Below are 15,861 nucleotides of genomic sequence, written 5' to 3' on the forward strand. Positions count from 1 at the left end.
AATTAGAATATATATATTTGAATCGAATGAATAAAAGAATAATGAATCCACTAATTTAGACATTGGCCAATGATATACCTGCATGGTATAAATTTATGAAACATAATGTTTTTTTTTGTTTTTGTTTATTTTTTCAATTTATTTTTTCGTTTTTATCAATCATCCATTCCAGGTAAAAATCATTTTATTCTTTTCTAGGGAATTTAACATTTCGGGAATATGAATACGCGGTACAACAAATGGAGAAAAAAAATCTATCAAGTTTACCGTCACTTTGATTCCCAAAATTAACACATACAACTCTCTTTGATGAGCGAATTCGAGAAAAAAATCACGAATATCATTTCGTACAGATACGGAGAGTACATTTCTATAATGAATGATTAATATATAATTTTCTATTCAATTTTAGATGTCATCATTATCATCGAAAAATCAACATTATGTCGGCCGAGCTATTCAGGTTTGTCTTAATCCAAAATTCTACAGTACGGATCTTTATCTAAAATTTTCTTTTTTTTTGCATTCAATTTTCATAGCTTGAAATAGCCGAATTGGATAATTATTTTGTCAACAATATAGTATTTCATTTGAATTCCATATCTGAAGTAAGTGATACTTTCGAATGTATAACAATTCTCTTATATTCATCCATACCATTTTGTAAAAATATAGTCAACATATCGATTTGTTCCAGAATTAAAACTATTAATACAAACCTTATTATGGTATCGAAAATTATATGGCAATGATTCATCCATTGGTCTCGATATTTTTAAATGTCGATACTACTCGTGTACAAATCAATCATCATCCAATGAATTATCATTGATTCAGAAATGTTCATATCTACTTAAATATTCGTTACAATATCTCCAAGACCGATTAGATCAATATCCATCAAATCGACGATGGACACAAATGATTGAAAAATTTCTACTCTATTATCGAACACTGGAAATGTTAAATCTTTATGTTTTTATTTACAATGGTAAATATCGAACAATACATGAACGATTGTTTGGTATTCGAATTGTCAGTCAACGACAACAATCATCAGATTCAATATTTAATCATTCATTTTTAAATCGTGAACTAATGTGGAATGCTATAATCGAAGTATTGACCATATTGATTCCATTCATCACCACTACATCGTTGTATCGTTCCATTATCAAACGAATTTATTATCCAATTCGATTAACAGGTCAACAACAAAATCTACAAGAAAAAGTTCAAACGAAAAGTAACCGGTGTCAAATCTGTGATCTACCAGCAGTGAATGCACAGGCCATTCCGAATTGTCGTCATATTTATTGTTATTTTTGTATCATACACATTCTATTCGAAGATGGTATTGTTAAATGTGATCATTGTCAAGTATCAATTGATTCGGCTGATAAATTATTACGAACATTTCATAAATAAATTTTTCATTTCATTTATTCATCATTTCATGACCAACATAAACATAGAATTTTTGTGTAAACAAAAAACAATATAACTCACATTGAAAAATGAAAAAATTAAAAAAAAAACCTTGTTGAGGTTCGTCTTGTTGTTGTTCTGTTTATTTGCATCCCATTCAAAAGTTGCTATATGTATTGTCCATTTATATTCGTCCAAAAAACAAGTTGCTGTTTGAATGTTTATTGCAATTTATGAAAATTGTAATAGACAATTGATGACAGTGATTCACAAGAAGAATCAACACTCAAAACGGTTGATCATAATATGGCAATATTGGTAGCCATACTTGATTGAAGGCAAACGCCTTTTTTTTCTTTTTTTCAATTTTGACATCAAAAATCGATTGCATCGTTATGGATACCACTCAATATATATGCTGATGATGAGGATGTTTATTTGTGAGAATGAAACACCAATTGATTTCAACCACACACTGTTAAAACACATCTAAACAACATTGCAATCGTTTGTTTTTCTTGTGGTTGTGGAAATAATTTCCGTTTTTCTCCAATTTTTTTTTTAATTTAGAATCTATGAATTTGAAATTAAACTGAACAACAACAACAAAAAAAAATAATGGCTGATCAAAATCAAATTGAAGATGGTGCACGTGGCACACTTGAAACAATCGGAATGACATTGTCAGCAATGCGTAATCTATTGACCATTGTAAATGGTTTGGTTATATTTTTCTCATTATATTTCCTGATTTCGGGTAAAAATCTTGGCTGGGAACCATTACAAATGGCCATATGGATTCGAATCATATTATCATTGATTGTAATCATATTGGCCATTTACGGCATAATGGCTGCTGTTTGGTGGGGTAAAAAATCTAAATTACAACTGAAAATGCTCACTGTATATCTGATCGGTATCATTGTCGTCACTGTTGTTGCCATCATTTTATCAGCCATTTATGTTCGCCATCCTACTAAATGGGACATTATATTCATTGTTTTAGCTTGTTTAGCTACAATCATATTGATTACATCGACATTATCATTTTCATATGGATTGAAAAAAACACGTTTATTACGAAGATTTAAATTGTTTTCATTATAAATTTTTTTTTGTCAGAGTTATTTGTCACCAAAAAAAAAGACGATTAATTAATTAAAAAACAAACAATTCAGTTGTGTTCAAAAATTATAAAAATGACATTTAAGCTCGTGTTTTCTTTGGTTTTGGTTTTTGTTGAACATTTTTATTTTTTTTCATTTTTTTCTTTTCTTTTCGTTTTGAATCATTGTTGTTGTTGTTGTTGTTGTTATTGTCGTTGTCATTTTTATCTACATTTTCAGTTCGTTTACGACGTCGATCTGATTGACATGTGCAGATTTCTCTATGTAAAAATGATTGTATTGAAATCAAAATAGGACGATTTGATTTTAATGCGAAATAATAGAAATTTTCACCATTCGGTATTAATACCAATGAAAAATTCAATAGTTCAGAATATGTTTCTTGGCTATCATCACCATCATCATTTTCAACACCATTGAGAATTTTGTTTTCTTGTTGTTGAAGTTTTTTCTTTCCACCATTTGATTTATCAGTTGTTTTTGGCTGATCATTATCAATTTCCATACTAGTTTTTTTAGCCACAATCGATGACGATATATTACTAGGTCCTGGAATATTTGGATCAAATTTTACGGCCATTCTTTTGGATTGTTGTTGTATTTTTTCTTTTCTTTTTTTCTTTTTCATCTCGAATGTATAATCAATGATAGGAATTATTTTTTTCTGTTTTTTTTCTAAATATTCTTTCAATGTTTTTTTTAATGATTCTGCTGATATATGTTCATTGATTTTGATCAATAGATATCCATCTATTGCTTTTATTGAAAGTTTTTTCTCATATAATTCGTTGAATTTTTTGGTTATAATATCGCCATAATATACCATTAGATTGTAAAGTAGATCTTGATCATTGGATTCGAGTAGCGATCTAATGATGCAAAGACAAGGAATGATTGGCACATACATTCTAAATAAATTAACATTTTTCATAGTCATAAATTTATGGAAATTCTTTCCATTACGGAAAAAATTGTCATCTTTTGTTTTAAATTCTTCACATTGTTGAATAAATTGATTGAGTTTTGTAAAGGAAACATTTTTCGAAATATTTCGTTCCAATTCGAATGGATCTTCCAAACACAATGCATTTGTCATTTTAAAATCATAACGTCCATTAATGATTGTATCGATAAATTCATTCTTTCGTATTGGACAGCCTAATCGTGGACTGATGACAAAATGATAATAATCAAATTGAGAATAAAATGTGAAAAATTTCAGCAACAAATTGAAAATTGAAAGTTCAGTATCATTAACTAATGCTTGACATTTGTCATGAATTAATAGCTTGAATGAATCAGGATCTGTTTCATAGTAATGATCAGCGAAATTTACATCAAGTTGTTCGATTGGCAGGAATATTTGTTCGGATTGAAAAAAGAACAAAACCAACATGGTAAATGTATAGGAATTCATTCCCTCATAACAAATTAGCATAGTATTTTTGGCCCATAAACGTAACAATACGGTGAGCATTTGAAATTTTGGACAGAATTGACAGAGAAAATTTAAAAATATTGAATTATAGATGCCAAATGGATTCGTTACATTTAGATCACAGCTAAATATTTTATGTTTGATTCGATTTCTCGGAAACGAAGTCAATTTAACAATCGGGCATGATGCGTTTATGAAAATGGTATGAAAATAACATCGAAGTTTTTCACGAAAAATTTTTAACATCTCTTTTAAAGGAGCTTCAGCTTCTTTATTATTTAAACGACGAATGCGACCATTCGGAAGGAATAATCGTACATGAAAATCAATATCAGAATCATATGAACTAAGACCACTTGTGGTTGATCCAAAACTATATACTTGACATTCAATTAGATTTTGTCGTAACATTTCTTCAAAAATTCCACGAATAATTTTACGTTTACTCAGATCTTCTTGATTGAACATAATTTTATCCAAACATTCTTTAATATCATTATTTGTAATTTGTTGTTCACTGTCCAATCGTTTCCAAATTTGACTAATCAAGAGAAAAGATTTTTGAACAAATTAATCAAAAAAAAAAAAAATTCCATTCAAAAAACTTACTCAACATTGATATCTCGAATCGAGAATAATTGTTGATAGAATTCACTATCATCCATTTTGTGTTCGAAACGAAAAATCACACAAGTCACACTAACTCCCAATTGGATTTAATGGAAATTTTGTTTTTTATATTACTGGAATGTAAAAAAAAAAAATTCCACCAATCTTATCGATAATTTATTGAGCAATTTAACAAATAAATAATCTTTAAACAAATTACAATGGACAAAAACCTTAAAATCATTTATTATTGAAATCAAAACCAGCTCGTATCATTTTATCATGAATAACTTACAACGTATAAACTTATCGGGACGTAATAAAATTGAAAAAAAATGAATTTTTTTTTTCTTTTGTTTAATGGAAATTTATATACTCAATTTAAAATTACAATTTTCATTTTCATATATATATGATATGATTATCAAATTCTATCAACAATATAAACAGAGAATCGAAAATTATATGTGGACATATAACAATTATTATTATTATTGTAGACAATTAGAATTGGAAAAAAAAACATTTTAACAGAACAAACAATCATCTCTCCTATAGGATTTGTAAATTTATTCAAATGTTGTTAGTTTTATGATAATAAGAATAATGTACAAAATGGAATTATATATGCATGTGTGTGTGTGTGTGTGTATAGATTTTTCATATATAATAGTGATTATTGATCAATTTTTGTAATTTTTTTTTCAATTATTGTAAACAGGCACTGATACGTTCAATCCAATCGTGTGCAACTTTATCATCGATGGCCATAAAATTATATGTTCGTTTGGTCAATTGTAGCTATTTAATTTGAACAAAAAAAAATGATTATTAAAAACAAAAATAGTCCAAAAATAACAAAAAACAAGGTTACCTCAAAAACAAGTGGATCATTGGTAGACATGACTGAGACAACATCACTGAGATCAATATAACCTTTACAGTTCATATCCAATTCGGAATCATAGTATCGTAACTGTATGGAAAAAAATGAAATATTGGATAAATTAAAATCTATGATGATCGATGAGATTAATTAATGATTGATCATACCTGATGTTGTGTCGTATCCAATACGAACCATCGTTGTTTCCATGCTTTTAATAGGGCACCTTTTTTAAATAGATAACCTTTAAATGTACTATTATCACGATGATGATGATGATGATGATTATGATTTTGACGATTATGTTGTGAACGGCTAGGTAATGTTGACATATCTGAATGACGAAATTCAATAGATGATGGATCAACATCATCACTATCACTATCCGATCGTGTTGTTTCACTGCTAAATTGTTTATTTAATGTATTTGATTGACCAGAATTGTTGACAACAACCGAATTAGCATTGTTATCGTTTCTGTTGTTAGTGGTAGTGGAGTTGGTAGAAGTGATAACTCTATTTGGATTAGAAACTACTGTTTTCGATGAAGAAGCAGCTATCATTTTCGAGCGCATACGATTACAAGGATTGGTTAAACCATCACGACAATTTTCATGGCAAACAATATCACATTCTGAACATTTAAATCCATTACGTTTACTGATCAATAGGGCACAATAATCACATTTAGCTATTGGTGCCGAAAATGTTTCAAATATATGATGTGAATGAGATTTCATTTTCAAAAATAAATCTGAATTCATCAATCCAATGGAATATGATGTCATAGCATCCAACGGCAGCTTAGTCGATGGTGATCGTAATTCTTTTAGTCGTTTTTGTTGTGAAATTAATACAGATTCAATATCCGTAGTGATTGGAATTTCAATTTTGTTCCAGATTTTTGACCATTTTTGCGAAGTACAAAGTAACTCTCCTTCAAGTAGCTTTATTTGATCCAATAATTGAATAAAACAATTGGGCAGTACATGATCAACTGAATCATATATGGCATTCACAATTAAACGTCGAGTTCCAGATTTATCATTATCATTATGGATTTCGATATCTTCGGCTCGATGACGTTCCATATTCATCACTTCTAGATCATAGCTTGGACCATGTGCTAATTCTTCACCAACATAATAGTCCCAGATTCGTAAAGATGGCAGATTAAACAATGGCCGCAATACGGCTGCATCAGTGAAACTTTCTTCAATGCTTATGATCGGTACGTAATAGAAATTATAAAAAATTGGTGATTTCACCCAGATTCGTGTACAATAATCCCAGAATGAAGTTCCAGTACAATTGAATGCATTTGATGTTGCATTTTTATTTGGACTTGAATTCGACATTGATGGTGTTGATGTATTATTACCCAGCGATTCTTCTGGTGAATCCTCATTATCATCATCTTCTTCGGTCATCAATTTTTTCAATGTTAAATTCAATTTTATATCATCTTCAATCCAGCCACATTCAGATCGATCTAGTTCACAATCTTGTAGGAATGTACGAAAACGACACGATAGATGATGATAGGCCAAAAATTTGATAAAATATTGATTAAATTCAAATGATAATGGAAATTGGGAATGTATCTGATGGACAATATCAAGAAATTGTAAAAACATTGGAGCGAAACCAGATGATATGGTCGATGCTGTTAGATTTGATCGATGTGTAAAACGATGACCGAATGCAAGCCATTCTTTTTCAATTAATGTACGAAATCCTTCAAATGTACGATAATATGGATCAAGACATAGTTGTGCGATGGAAATGATTTGTGGTACAATATCGGAACCATCTTCCAGACTTAATAGAACCGATGATCGTCGTACATCGACAATTTCAACAATCAATGCAGCAATCTCCATGATTGTTTGTATCTGTTTAAACCAATCGGTTGCATAGAAATCTTTTAAAAACGTACCAGTCATTGGATTTTCAGCCATTTTTACTTCGGATGAGATACAAAGTTTAATCACTTTTTTGAAACTATTTTTCACATGACGAACTTCATGTATTTCAATCGGTAAAAAATCATATGAATTATTTTGTTCATTCATTTTGATGAAACGCATATTATTATTCTTTTCACCAATTATGTACAACGGTGAATGATATTGATTCAATGATGTCGTACTAACTGATGATGAATTTGGTGAATTGAATGCTTGAAACAATTCACTCGATTCTGACAATGCTGGCCGTTTTATTGGCTGATTTGAAATTGAATTTATTGAACTTTTTCGTTGATCTGAATTACGGCCCATTGCTTGATTAGACCATTTCTGTAATTGTCGACCCATTGTATGTCCAATAGTGGATTTTCCTCCAGATGTACGGAATGTATTCATTGCTCGATTAAAAGTACTACCAGATGCATTAGATTTTTGTGATATATTGCTACCAGAAATTTGTGATGGTGGTTGTGGAAGAAATTTTCTATAAGAATCTGGTGAATTTGAATGAACACTAGAATTATCAATATCGGATATCCTTTGCATATAACTATAACGTGATTGTGATAATGAAAGTTTTGATATTGTTTTAAGAAGATTTTCGTGTTCAATATGAATTTCGGAATTGAAATTTGTACCAGAAAAAATTTGTGGTGTTGATGAATTGGCCAGATTGGAATTTCCACCTGGTGTGGTTTTGAACAAACCCATCACACTTTTTATATGCGACGCACCTGATCTTAGAATCAATGCTCTAGTTCGTGGATGTTTCCACACAATGGCCGGAAACCGACCTTGTCGATAGCAACGGGCAATTTTTTTAATCATTTCATCCGTAATACGTGCCGGTACGACAATCATTCCTGGATATGTTCGACAAATTGAATAATGCATATTCCCTGATGAGATTCGAAATTGATCACTACTTGGCTGTCCGGTTGATTGCATTTTAGGCAATTTAGATCCAGTCACTGACATTAGATATAATTGGCTATAATTTCCAAATCCAAGACGTTCATAATCTTTAACATAAAGCATTTCATGAAGTTTATGACAGGATTTATTTTCCGGTGCTTGAAATGTTGATGTTTTGGCCAGATGAACATTGGATAGATTATCAATTGAATTCGATATTGGTTCATCCATACTTTTATCATCGGAAAAATATTTTGATGATTGTTGTACACCACCAGAACCTTGATACATTGTATAATAATTATTCATCATCATTTGTTTATTATTTTTACCAGTCTTGACATTTTTAGTCTTTAAACCAGCTTTCTCTACCGTTCGTAATAAAGTTTTCTTGGCCATTCCATGAATAGTTTTCTTTTCTTTATTTTTTCTTTGAAATAATTGTTTTGTATGTAGAACACCAAGTTGTGATGTAAAAGTGAAATGATGAAATATGGTTGGTGGTGCACGTTCACGATTGAGAATTTTTCGAAAAACTTCAATCTTTTCATTGGATACCTCTTCATCTAAAGCAATTTTTATCAATTGAAATGTATTTGATTTAATTTGAAGACCTTCAGGTAGATATTGATCTAACGATGGTATTGGATTAATATTGATACGTTTTTCTTTGAGTATTGTTGCAATGGGAAAACAACGAACAATAATCGATTCCGATGCAAATGGATCTAATGGACGTCCTTTGAATATGACACGATAATTGGTTAAAAATATGGCACCTTCAGCGGGTAGAAATTGTGTACCAGAAACAAATCCTGTTCGACTTTCATCTTTACCATCAGTGATTAGGTAAGCTCTCAATTCATTAGTTGTAAATTCTTCACCCGGCAATGTATGTGGAAATAGAATTTTAGGTTTAGGTAATGGAGGTAAATGCCGTGATTCACGCCATACAGGTTCAAGACTTTCAATTTGAATTGAAACCAAACTTGATATTAGGCCATGTAATTGTTTGATTGAATCCTCTCCAACAGAAGAATCATTACAAACTTTATCGACAAAACGATAGATGAATTTGATGACATTGTTAGCAATTTCTGAACTTGAATAATTATTTGGTGATGTATTCGAATCTTCTTCAAAACCGGATTCATTATCATTAATAATGGGTTCCTCATATGGATTAGATGGATTAGTATAATTCGATACCGAATTCGTATCAATATCATCATTCGAATGTTTTGAATTATTTAGCTGTGATGAATTTCTATCAGATATATCGAATGGTATTTTGAATGCAACAATTATATTGGCATAATGTACGGCTTGTGCATAGATTGTAGCATTTTCTTGTTGAGAAAAATTTTCAATACGATTCTGATCAAGTTTATCGGCCAAACGCATCTGTTGTGCGGCAATCTCCAGTGCCGAATCTTTTAGAATAAAATCTGAAAATTGTTTCGAAATATCCACATCTAATTTCTCGAAATTTGTTCGGCTATTATTATTATGATAAAGATTTTTGATATCACGTTCAACATCTAGATAAAATGTTTGTTCCCAGAATTGTAGATTGGACCAAATTAAATGATCTTGTATACAGGTATAGGCGAATTGTATGACATTTGTTGATAAACGTCGACAAAATTTCATTGCTAATGGTACTATTTGTGCGGCAATTTCATTGATATCAATTTCACTGTTTTCTTGTAAGGCACAGTTCATTAATCGTACAACCAGATCAAATTGTTCATGTTCCAGAATGGCTTTGTTACCAACAACATGATTGTTTAGCTCTTCACATAATGCTAATCGTGCATGTTTAGTACGTAATGCCAATATGACAGCATTCAATGTTTTTCTTGCATCTAGAATTTTTTTCTCAAATATAGAATTGATACATTTACGCATCACTTCTAATCGACGTGCAGAATTCGAACTCATACTTTGGATACCAATCATTTCGTTGTACAATGGAATGGGTAATCCCATCGGAACAATACGTGGAATTTGTGGATTTTTTATCAATTCTTTACGTGATGGATGAAGTTCTCGTTTGATACGTTCATTTTCCAATAGTTCAGTTATACGTTCAGCATTAAGTAATGGAAAACTAGGTAAATGAATACGAGTGAATGCATTTTCTGTTGGCATCGGTATTTTTGTCACTTGCATTTGGCTATTCGAATTTGTTGGACTTGATGATTGTGGATTTTCATTCAGATAAATCTGTACGGCCAATTCACGAATATGTTTTAAGGTTAGAGTGGGATTTTTAATTTCTTCTTTAATAAAATTATGTAACGATGAATATAACTGAAAAGAGACAGGAAATATGTTTACAAAACTACAACACTACCACTGTATATAGTTTACCTCATCGAATAGATCACAAGGTCTATAGGGTATTCCACGTTCTTGTACGAATGTTAAGAAAAATGTACAATCCAATAAACGTTGAACAAACTCATTATTAATGTAGTTTCGTTGGCTTAAAAATGATGCCTTTTTTATGGGAATAAAATAAAAAATTTTGTTAATTGAAACAGCAAAATTTTCACAAAAAAAACTCATACTTTGTTGAATGTAATGATTGGTTTTGGATAGATTCGAAAGACGGTCAAACAAGAACGATATCCTTGTAGTAATTGCGTGAAAACGCGTAAAAATATGGCCCGTATTTCTTTATCAAGAATATGTGGTGGTGATTTTTGTGAATGACTAGTTGAAAATGCATTATCCGCTTGGAATAGATCCGGACTCAATACAAGACACAGTTGATTAGTTAATTGAGCGTAAAGATTTTCATCAAATTTAGTTATGAGTAATCCATCCGGTATTTTTACATAGCCTTCATCAAGATCAACGACGATGACATCGATCTAAATTTATTAATATTCAATTATTTATTAATAATCAAAGTAAAAAGTTTTTCCGAAAAAAAACACTTACAGTTTCGACAGCCTGACTTTTTAATGATGAATGTATTCCCATCAAAAATGGTGTTGGTGAAGCAATAAAATCCAATAATGATGATGGTAGAATTGGTATGAATACATGGCTATAAACAAATGGATAAATCAACGAGATGAGTGCATGACAAGCATTATATATTTGAGTATATGAACGTGAAAGGACTATTATTTTATTTTCAGTCATCAATGCAATCACCAGGTTAACGGTTGCATGTATTTTCAATTGATCAAATAGATCAAGAACACAGGTCGAGGTAATTGGTATTGTCGATGATAATGGTGGCTGTAATAGTTGCCTATCCATAGCGCCCAATGAGAATGTTATCGATTTTGATCCAGGTCTTGGTATTTCGATCGATGCCAATAGATTCGTTATCAATAATTCTAATTCAACATCAATATTATCAATGTAAACAGTGTATATGACAGTTAGACAATTCTTCAGTATTTCTGGATAATTGTGTCGAGAAATTAATAATAAACATTTTGGTGCATATGCCATTTGATGGATGGCAATGTTTCTAGTGGCTGTTGTTGGATGTCCAATCGGTACATAGCTTCCTTTTATAATTGAATTCGAATGATGATGATAGCTACCACCACCACCACCATTACCACCAAGTAAATGAGTGGCCGAAGTTGGATAGGATAGATCAATCGAACTCAATGATTCATCATCAACATCTTCATCATCATGTTTGATCGGATGTATTGATATTGGTTCATGGAACGTAAAACAGGCACAATAATGTAATACATATAGTTCATCAGTTAGGACGAACATGGAAAATTTTGGCTGCTGTTGTTGTGTGGATAGACGCCATGATTGTGGCTGACAAAACTATGGTTTAAAAAAAAGAATTTTTATTCAATTATCTATAATAAAATAATGACATTTTTTTACCACAGGAATCGAATCAACAAATGGTGATTCATTCCATTGTTTTTCGGGAAAACCTTGGATCACTTTGCCAACGCTACAACCTCCTCCTTTATGGAAAATAAAACAAAATTAATAAAAAACAAACAAACAAAATCGAAATCAAAATGAACATACGTTGTTTTTGATGATCAAAACCAACAACAACAAAATATTCGGCTAATTGATCGGTCATGATGGTCGATGGTAATTTTGATAATTTAATAATTTAGGTATTTGTATCTATAAGTAGGATATAAATATGAATTTTTATTTAATCAATCATTGATAATCAAAAATTAAAAAATAAATATTTATTTACCACAAAAAAATTGAATCATAATCTTGGTCGTTGTTCGGATAATTGCATCGTTTCAGAGAAAAGAGAGGGAGAGAGAGAGTGAGAAAAAAATTGTGATAATTTGATATTTTTGGCAACTGAAAAAATGATGATGATGATGATGAACACCAGAAGATTAAGACACAGTGCAAGGATTCTAATTATTCACATTTTTTTCAAATCGAAAAATGGTGATAATTTTATTTTCAATTGGGCGTTCAACATGTTTATTGGTCGTCGTCGTCGTTGTTTGTTAGAAGGAGAAAAAAATTGAGGTGTGAAAAACCAGAAAATAACAAACAAACAAATAAACAAATTCGAATTTCTTAAATAAAACCATTTAACACGATCAAACAAACAAACAAACAAACGAAAAAAAAGAACAGAAGAAAAGAAAATCGAAATTCAAGGTAGGCGTGTTACGATGATGATGATGATGATTATATGATCATGGTGTGGTGATGAAAATGTCGATTGTTGTTTTGTATAAACAACAACAACAACAACAACAAAAAAGCGTTTTTGGGTGCATGCATATAAGTGTATTATATGCATGTAACAATCAACCAACCAGAAACAATTGACCAACCATCCAAACAAACAAACAAAACAAAACAAGGTTTCTATCATCAAACAATCTATTATATGTCAGGCGATACCAACAGCTTTATACTACTATGATGTTGATGATGATGATGATGATGACACTAATTATTATTCGTCTATCCAGAAAGACCATCATTTTTTTTTCTTGTTTCATTTATTATACAACAACGATCATCATCATCATCACAGCCGTCAAGTGTAACTATAACAGAAAAAAAAACATTGCGACAATCGAAGAAAAAATCTCAGCACATCAATTATTATTGTAAAAGTAAAAAAAAAAAAAAAAAATATTAGAATGCCAGGTTTATACGTTGCAAGTATACAACAACAACAACAAATTTGATTATGATGATGATGATTCATTCGATTGTAATGATTTTCGGACAAAAAAAAAAAAAATTTCCGGGCTCATTGTCCTCGAACGCACGAAACACTAATTATTATCATCAGTCATCTCAAGTCGAAAATTCAAACTGAATCTTTTTTATTCTCTGTATTTAAAAAAAAACCTAACCTATTATTCCGTGTTTGTTATAAATGAGAATTGCAATGTTTTACCGACCGACCGGCTTTTGGACATTCTGTATGGTGGTTTCCTGTTGAATTAATCTGTTTTTTTGTAATAAATTAAAAATTTCTTTAAATTATCCCAATGATTAAAGATTATGATGGTGGTCGTTTTTTTTTTGTTTCCAAATTGATCGATTGACGTAATTGAGAAGAATGAATCAGAGATGAATCACCTTGACGATGATGATGATGATGATGATCAGATCAAATAATAAAAGGAAAAAAAAGTGGAGAAAAATTACTTTCAACCGAATGGAAATAACGTGTGTGTGTGTATTATTCGAAATTCGAGCTTAAATCAAGCTTAGCAAAAATTTGTCGAGGCCGTTATTTATCATTTCATTTCTTCAACGATCATCATCATGATTATTTAGTAATACCATTACACGATATATATACAAGGTGATCAACAATTAATCTATAAGCCTTCGGCCCCTACAGATCATTTAAAGATTTTTGTGGATTTTTCTATTTCTCTTTTTCAATAATAATAACTGTATGTATACAGTTGCTGCTGCTTTTTTTTTGTTGTTGTTGTCGATGATGTTCAACCTTAAACTCAACTAAAAACAAAAAAAAATTGCTATTTCGTCGAGAAGGATAAAATTCAGCTTTTTTTCCATTTACTACATTGGTTCTTTACTCATGTTTGTTTGTGTATGTGATTTAATTTGGAAAATGAAATTTTTCAAAAGACAGAAAAAAAAACTCGTTTCTGGAGCCTCAACTGTTTTGTTGTTTATTTTGTTGTTTTGAGTCATGATCATTTGGAATGAAAAATATTTTGATTTTGATTTTTTTTTTCGTTCACATTTCAATCCACTAAGTTTGTAAGTTTTTAAATAATTATATAACGTATATCTGTGTGGTTGTTTTTTTTTTTAATTTTTTGTTCTTTTTTTCCAGAAAATCAAAAATCGATCATCTTGAAATAATATTGAAATTGAAAAATAATCATGTCATTTTTTCGTAATCTATTCGACACATGTATGTCAATATTTTTGAAAACAATACCCGAACAATCATATACAATGGAATTTGATCCAATATCAAGCCGTTATGATGTACGTTTAAAAAATGGTAACGATTATTCCAATTGTCATCGTTATCGGCAACATTGTGATGCGTTTATAGAAAAATCTAATAGTGATAATGATATTGCCTGTCTTATGTTACGGCCAGTACAGCAACCTAAATATACGATATTATTCAATCATGGTGGTACAGTGGATTTGGGAAAAATTTGTAATTTTCTTTACACATTAGCTAAACGTCTTGAATGTAATATATTTGTTTATGATTATTCTGGTTATGGACAAAGTACTGGCCGGCCAACAGAAAAAGTTGTTTATGCTGATGCTGAAACAGTTTGGTCATTATTATTGAATAAATATCGTTTACAACCACAACAGATTATAATCTATGGCCAAAGTCTTGGTACTGGACCAACATTATATCTTGCTAGTATTCATCGTCAGGTTAAAGGTGTTATATTACATTCACCATTTTTATCCATGGCTAAATTATATATGCCTGGACAATCATCGAAAAAATGTCCAGATTTTGATGTTTTTCGAAAGTAAGTCATTTTTTTTCCTTTTTATAATGAGAAATGTGAATGAAATTATTTTTTTTGTTTCACTTTTCAGTATCGAAATGATCGAACAGGTGGAAGCACCAGTGTTATTCATGCATGGTAGCCGTGATCGTGTTGTACCAATATCACATGCAAAAAAATTATTTGAAAAATGTTCAAATCCTGTAAATCCATTATGGATTGATGGTGGTGGCCATGATGATCTTTTTACATTTGAATCATATGTAACAAGATTGAAACGTTTCATCAATCATGATCTTCATTTATCATCATGAATTTTTGGATGGAATGGAATGGAATTTTTTTTTGTACATAAAGAATTGATATTTTTTTTAAGAAGAAAAAAAAATTTTCAAATAAATTAGATGTAATCTAAATTTCATTCCATTTTGAATTTTATGTTTGATGTTTATTGGTTCGATTTTTATCAAAAAGTTATCAAGTAAAAAGTTGAGAAAGTTTTTTTTTTGTTGTTTAT

The 15,861-nt window shown here is 30.3% G+C and overlaps 5 protein-coding genes across 5 annotated transcripts; 3 read left to right on the forward strand and 2 right to left on the reverse strand.

Annotated features, from left to right (window-relative positions):
- Positions 1–126: 126 nt before the first annotated feature.
- Positions 127–1,792, forward strand: Pex2 (peroxisomal biogenesis factor 2). The gene is made up of 4 exons (XM_047057159.2): positions 127–172; positions 413–463; positions 540–608; positions 676–1,792. The coding sequence occupies exons 2-4, from the start codon at positions 413–415 to the stop codon at positions 1,426–1,428; spliced, it is 873 nt and encodes a 290-aa protein (XP_046913115.2). The 5' UTR covers positions 127–172; the 3' UTR covers positions 1,429–1,792.
- Positions 1,793–1,884: 92 nt separating this feature from the next.
- Positions 1,885–2,628, forward strand: LOC124494027 (uncharacterized). The gene has a single exon (XM_047057161.2). It carries the CDS (start codon positions 2,047–2,049, stop codon positions 2,533–2,535), a length of 489 nt encoding a protein of 162 aa, XP_046913117.2. The 5' UTR covers positions 1,885–2,046; the 3' UTR covers positions 2,536–2,628.
- LOC124494021 (uncharacterized) lies at positions 2,515–4,871 on the reverse strand. The gene is made up of 2 exons (XM_047057155.2): positions 4,603–4,871; positions 2,515–4,534 (listed from the first exon to the last, which is right to left on the reverse strand). Exons 1-2 carry the CDS (start codon positions 4,656–4,658, stop codon positions 2,635–2,637), a joined length of 1,956 nt encoding a protein of 651 aa, XP_046913111.2. The 5' UTR covers positions 4,659–4,871; the 3' UTR covers positions 2,515–2,634.
- Positions 4,872–4,911: 40 nt separating this feature from the next.
- Sbf (SET domain binding factor) lies at positions 4,912–13,615 on the reverse strand. Its single transcript, XM_047057154.2, has 9 exons — positions 12,590–13,615; positions 12,406–12,510; positions 12,253–12,338; positions 11,326–12,189; positions 10,950–11,255; positions 10,750–10,878; positions 5,656–10,689; positions 5,477–5,578; positions 4,912–5,403 (listed from the first exon to the last, which is right to left on the reverse strand). The coding sequence occupies exons 2-9, from the start codon at positions 12,461–12,463 to the stop codon at positions 5,311–5,313; spliced, it is 6,672 nt and encodes a 2,223-aa protein (XP_046913110.2). The 5' UTR covers positions 12,464–12,510; positions 12,590–13,615; the 3' UTR covers positions 4,912–5,310.
- Positions 13,616–13,958: 343 nt separating this feature from the next.
- LOC124494280 (alpha/beta hydrolase domain-containing protein 17B) lies at positions 13,959–15,775 on the forward strand. Its single transcript, XM_047057454.2, has 3 exons — positions 13,959–14,616; positions 14,693–15,365; positions 15,436–15,775. Exons 2-3 carry the CDS (start codon positions 14,743–14,745, stop codon positions 15,656–15,658), a joined length of 846 nt encoding a protein of 281 aa, XP_046913410.2. The 5' UTR covers positions 13,959–14,616; positions 14,693–14,742; the 3' UTR covers positions 15,659–15,775.
- Positions 15,776–15,861: the final 86 nt, after the last annotated feature.

This window comes from Dermatophagoides farinae, chromosome 6 (assembly GCF_024713945.1).
Source record: "Dermatophagoides farinae isolate YC_2012a chromosome 6, ASM2471394v1, whole genome shotgun sequence".
NCBI lineage: Eukaryota > Metazoa > Arthropoda > Arachnida > Sarcoptiformes > Pyroglyphidae > Dermatophagoides > Dermatophagoides farinae.

What these genes read in the sequence shown, in the direction of transcription:
- Pex2 (XM_047057159.2), top strand. Translation starts at nt 413, where the DNA reads ATGTCATCATTATCATCGAAAAATCAACATTATGTCGGCCGAGCTATT. An exon ending in ATGTCGGCCGAGCTATTCAG is followed by an intron (nt 464 to 539) that starts GTTTGTCTTAAT and finishes CAATTTTCATAG; the next exon opens with CTTGAAATAGCCGAATTGGA. An exon ending in ATTTGAATTCCATATCTGAA is followed by an intron (nt 609 to 675) that starts GTAAGTGATACT and finishes GTAAAAATATAG; the next exon opens with TCAACATATCGATTTGTTCC.
- LOC124494027 (XM_047057161.2), top strand. Translation starts at nt 2,047, where the DNA reads ATGGCTGATCAAAATCAAATTGAAGATGGTGCACGTGGCACACTTGAA.
- LOC124494021 (XM_047057155.2), bottom strand. Translation starts at nt 4,658, where the DNA reads ATGGATGATAGTGAATTCTATCAACAATTATTCTCGATTCGAGATATC. An exon ending in ATTCGAGATATCAATGTTGA is followed by an intron (nt 4,535 to 4,602) that starts GTAAGTTTTTTG and finishes TCTCTTGATTAG; the next exon opens with TCAAATTTGGAAACGATTGG.
- Sbf (XM_047057154.2), bottom strand. Translation starts at nt 12,463, where the DNA reads ATGACCGATCAATTAGCCGAATATTTTGTTGTTGTTGGTTTTGATCAT. An exon ending in TTGTTGATTCGATTCCTGTG is followed by an intron (nt 12,190 to 12,252) that starts GTAAAAAAATGT and finishes TTTAAACCATAG; the next exon opens with TTTTGTCAGCCACAATCATG. An exon ending in AAAGTCAGGCTGTCGAAACT is followed by an intron (nt 11,256 to 11,325) that starts GTAAGTGTTTTT and finishes TAATAAATTTAG; the next exon opens with ATCGATGTCATCGTCGTTGA.
- LOC124494280 (XM_047057454.2), top strand. Translation starts at nt 14,743, where the DNA reads ATGTCATTTTTTCGTAATCTATTCGACACATGTATGTCAATATTTTTG. An exon ending in GATTTTGATGTTTTTCGAAA is followed by an intron (nt 15,366 to 15,435) that starts GTAAGTCATTTT and finishes TTCACTTTTCAG; the next exon opens with TATCGAAATGATCGAACAGG.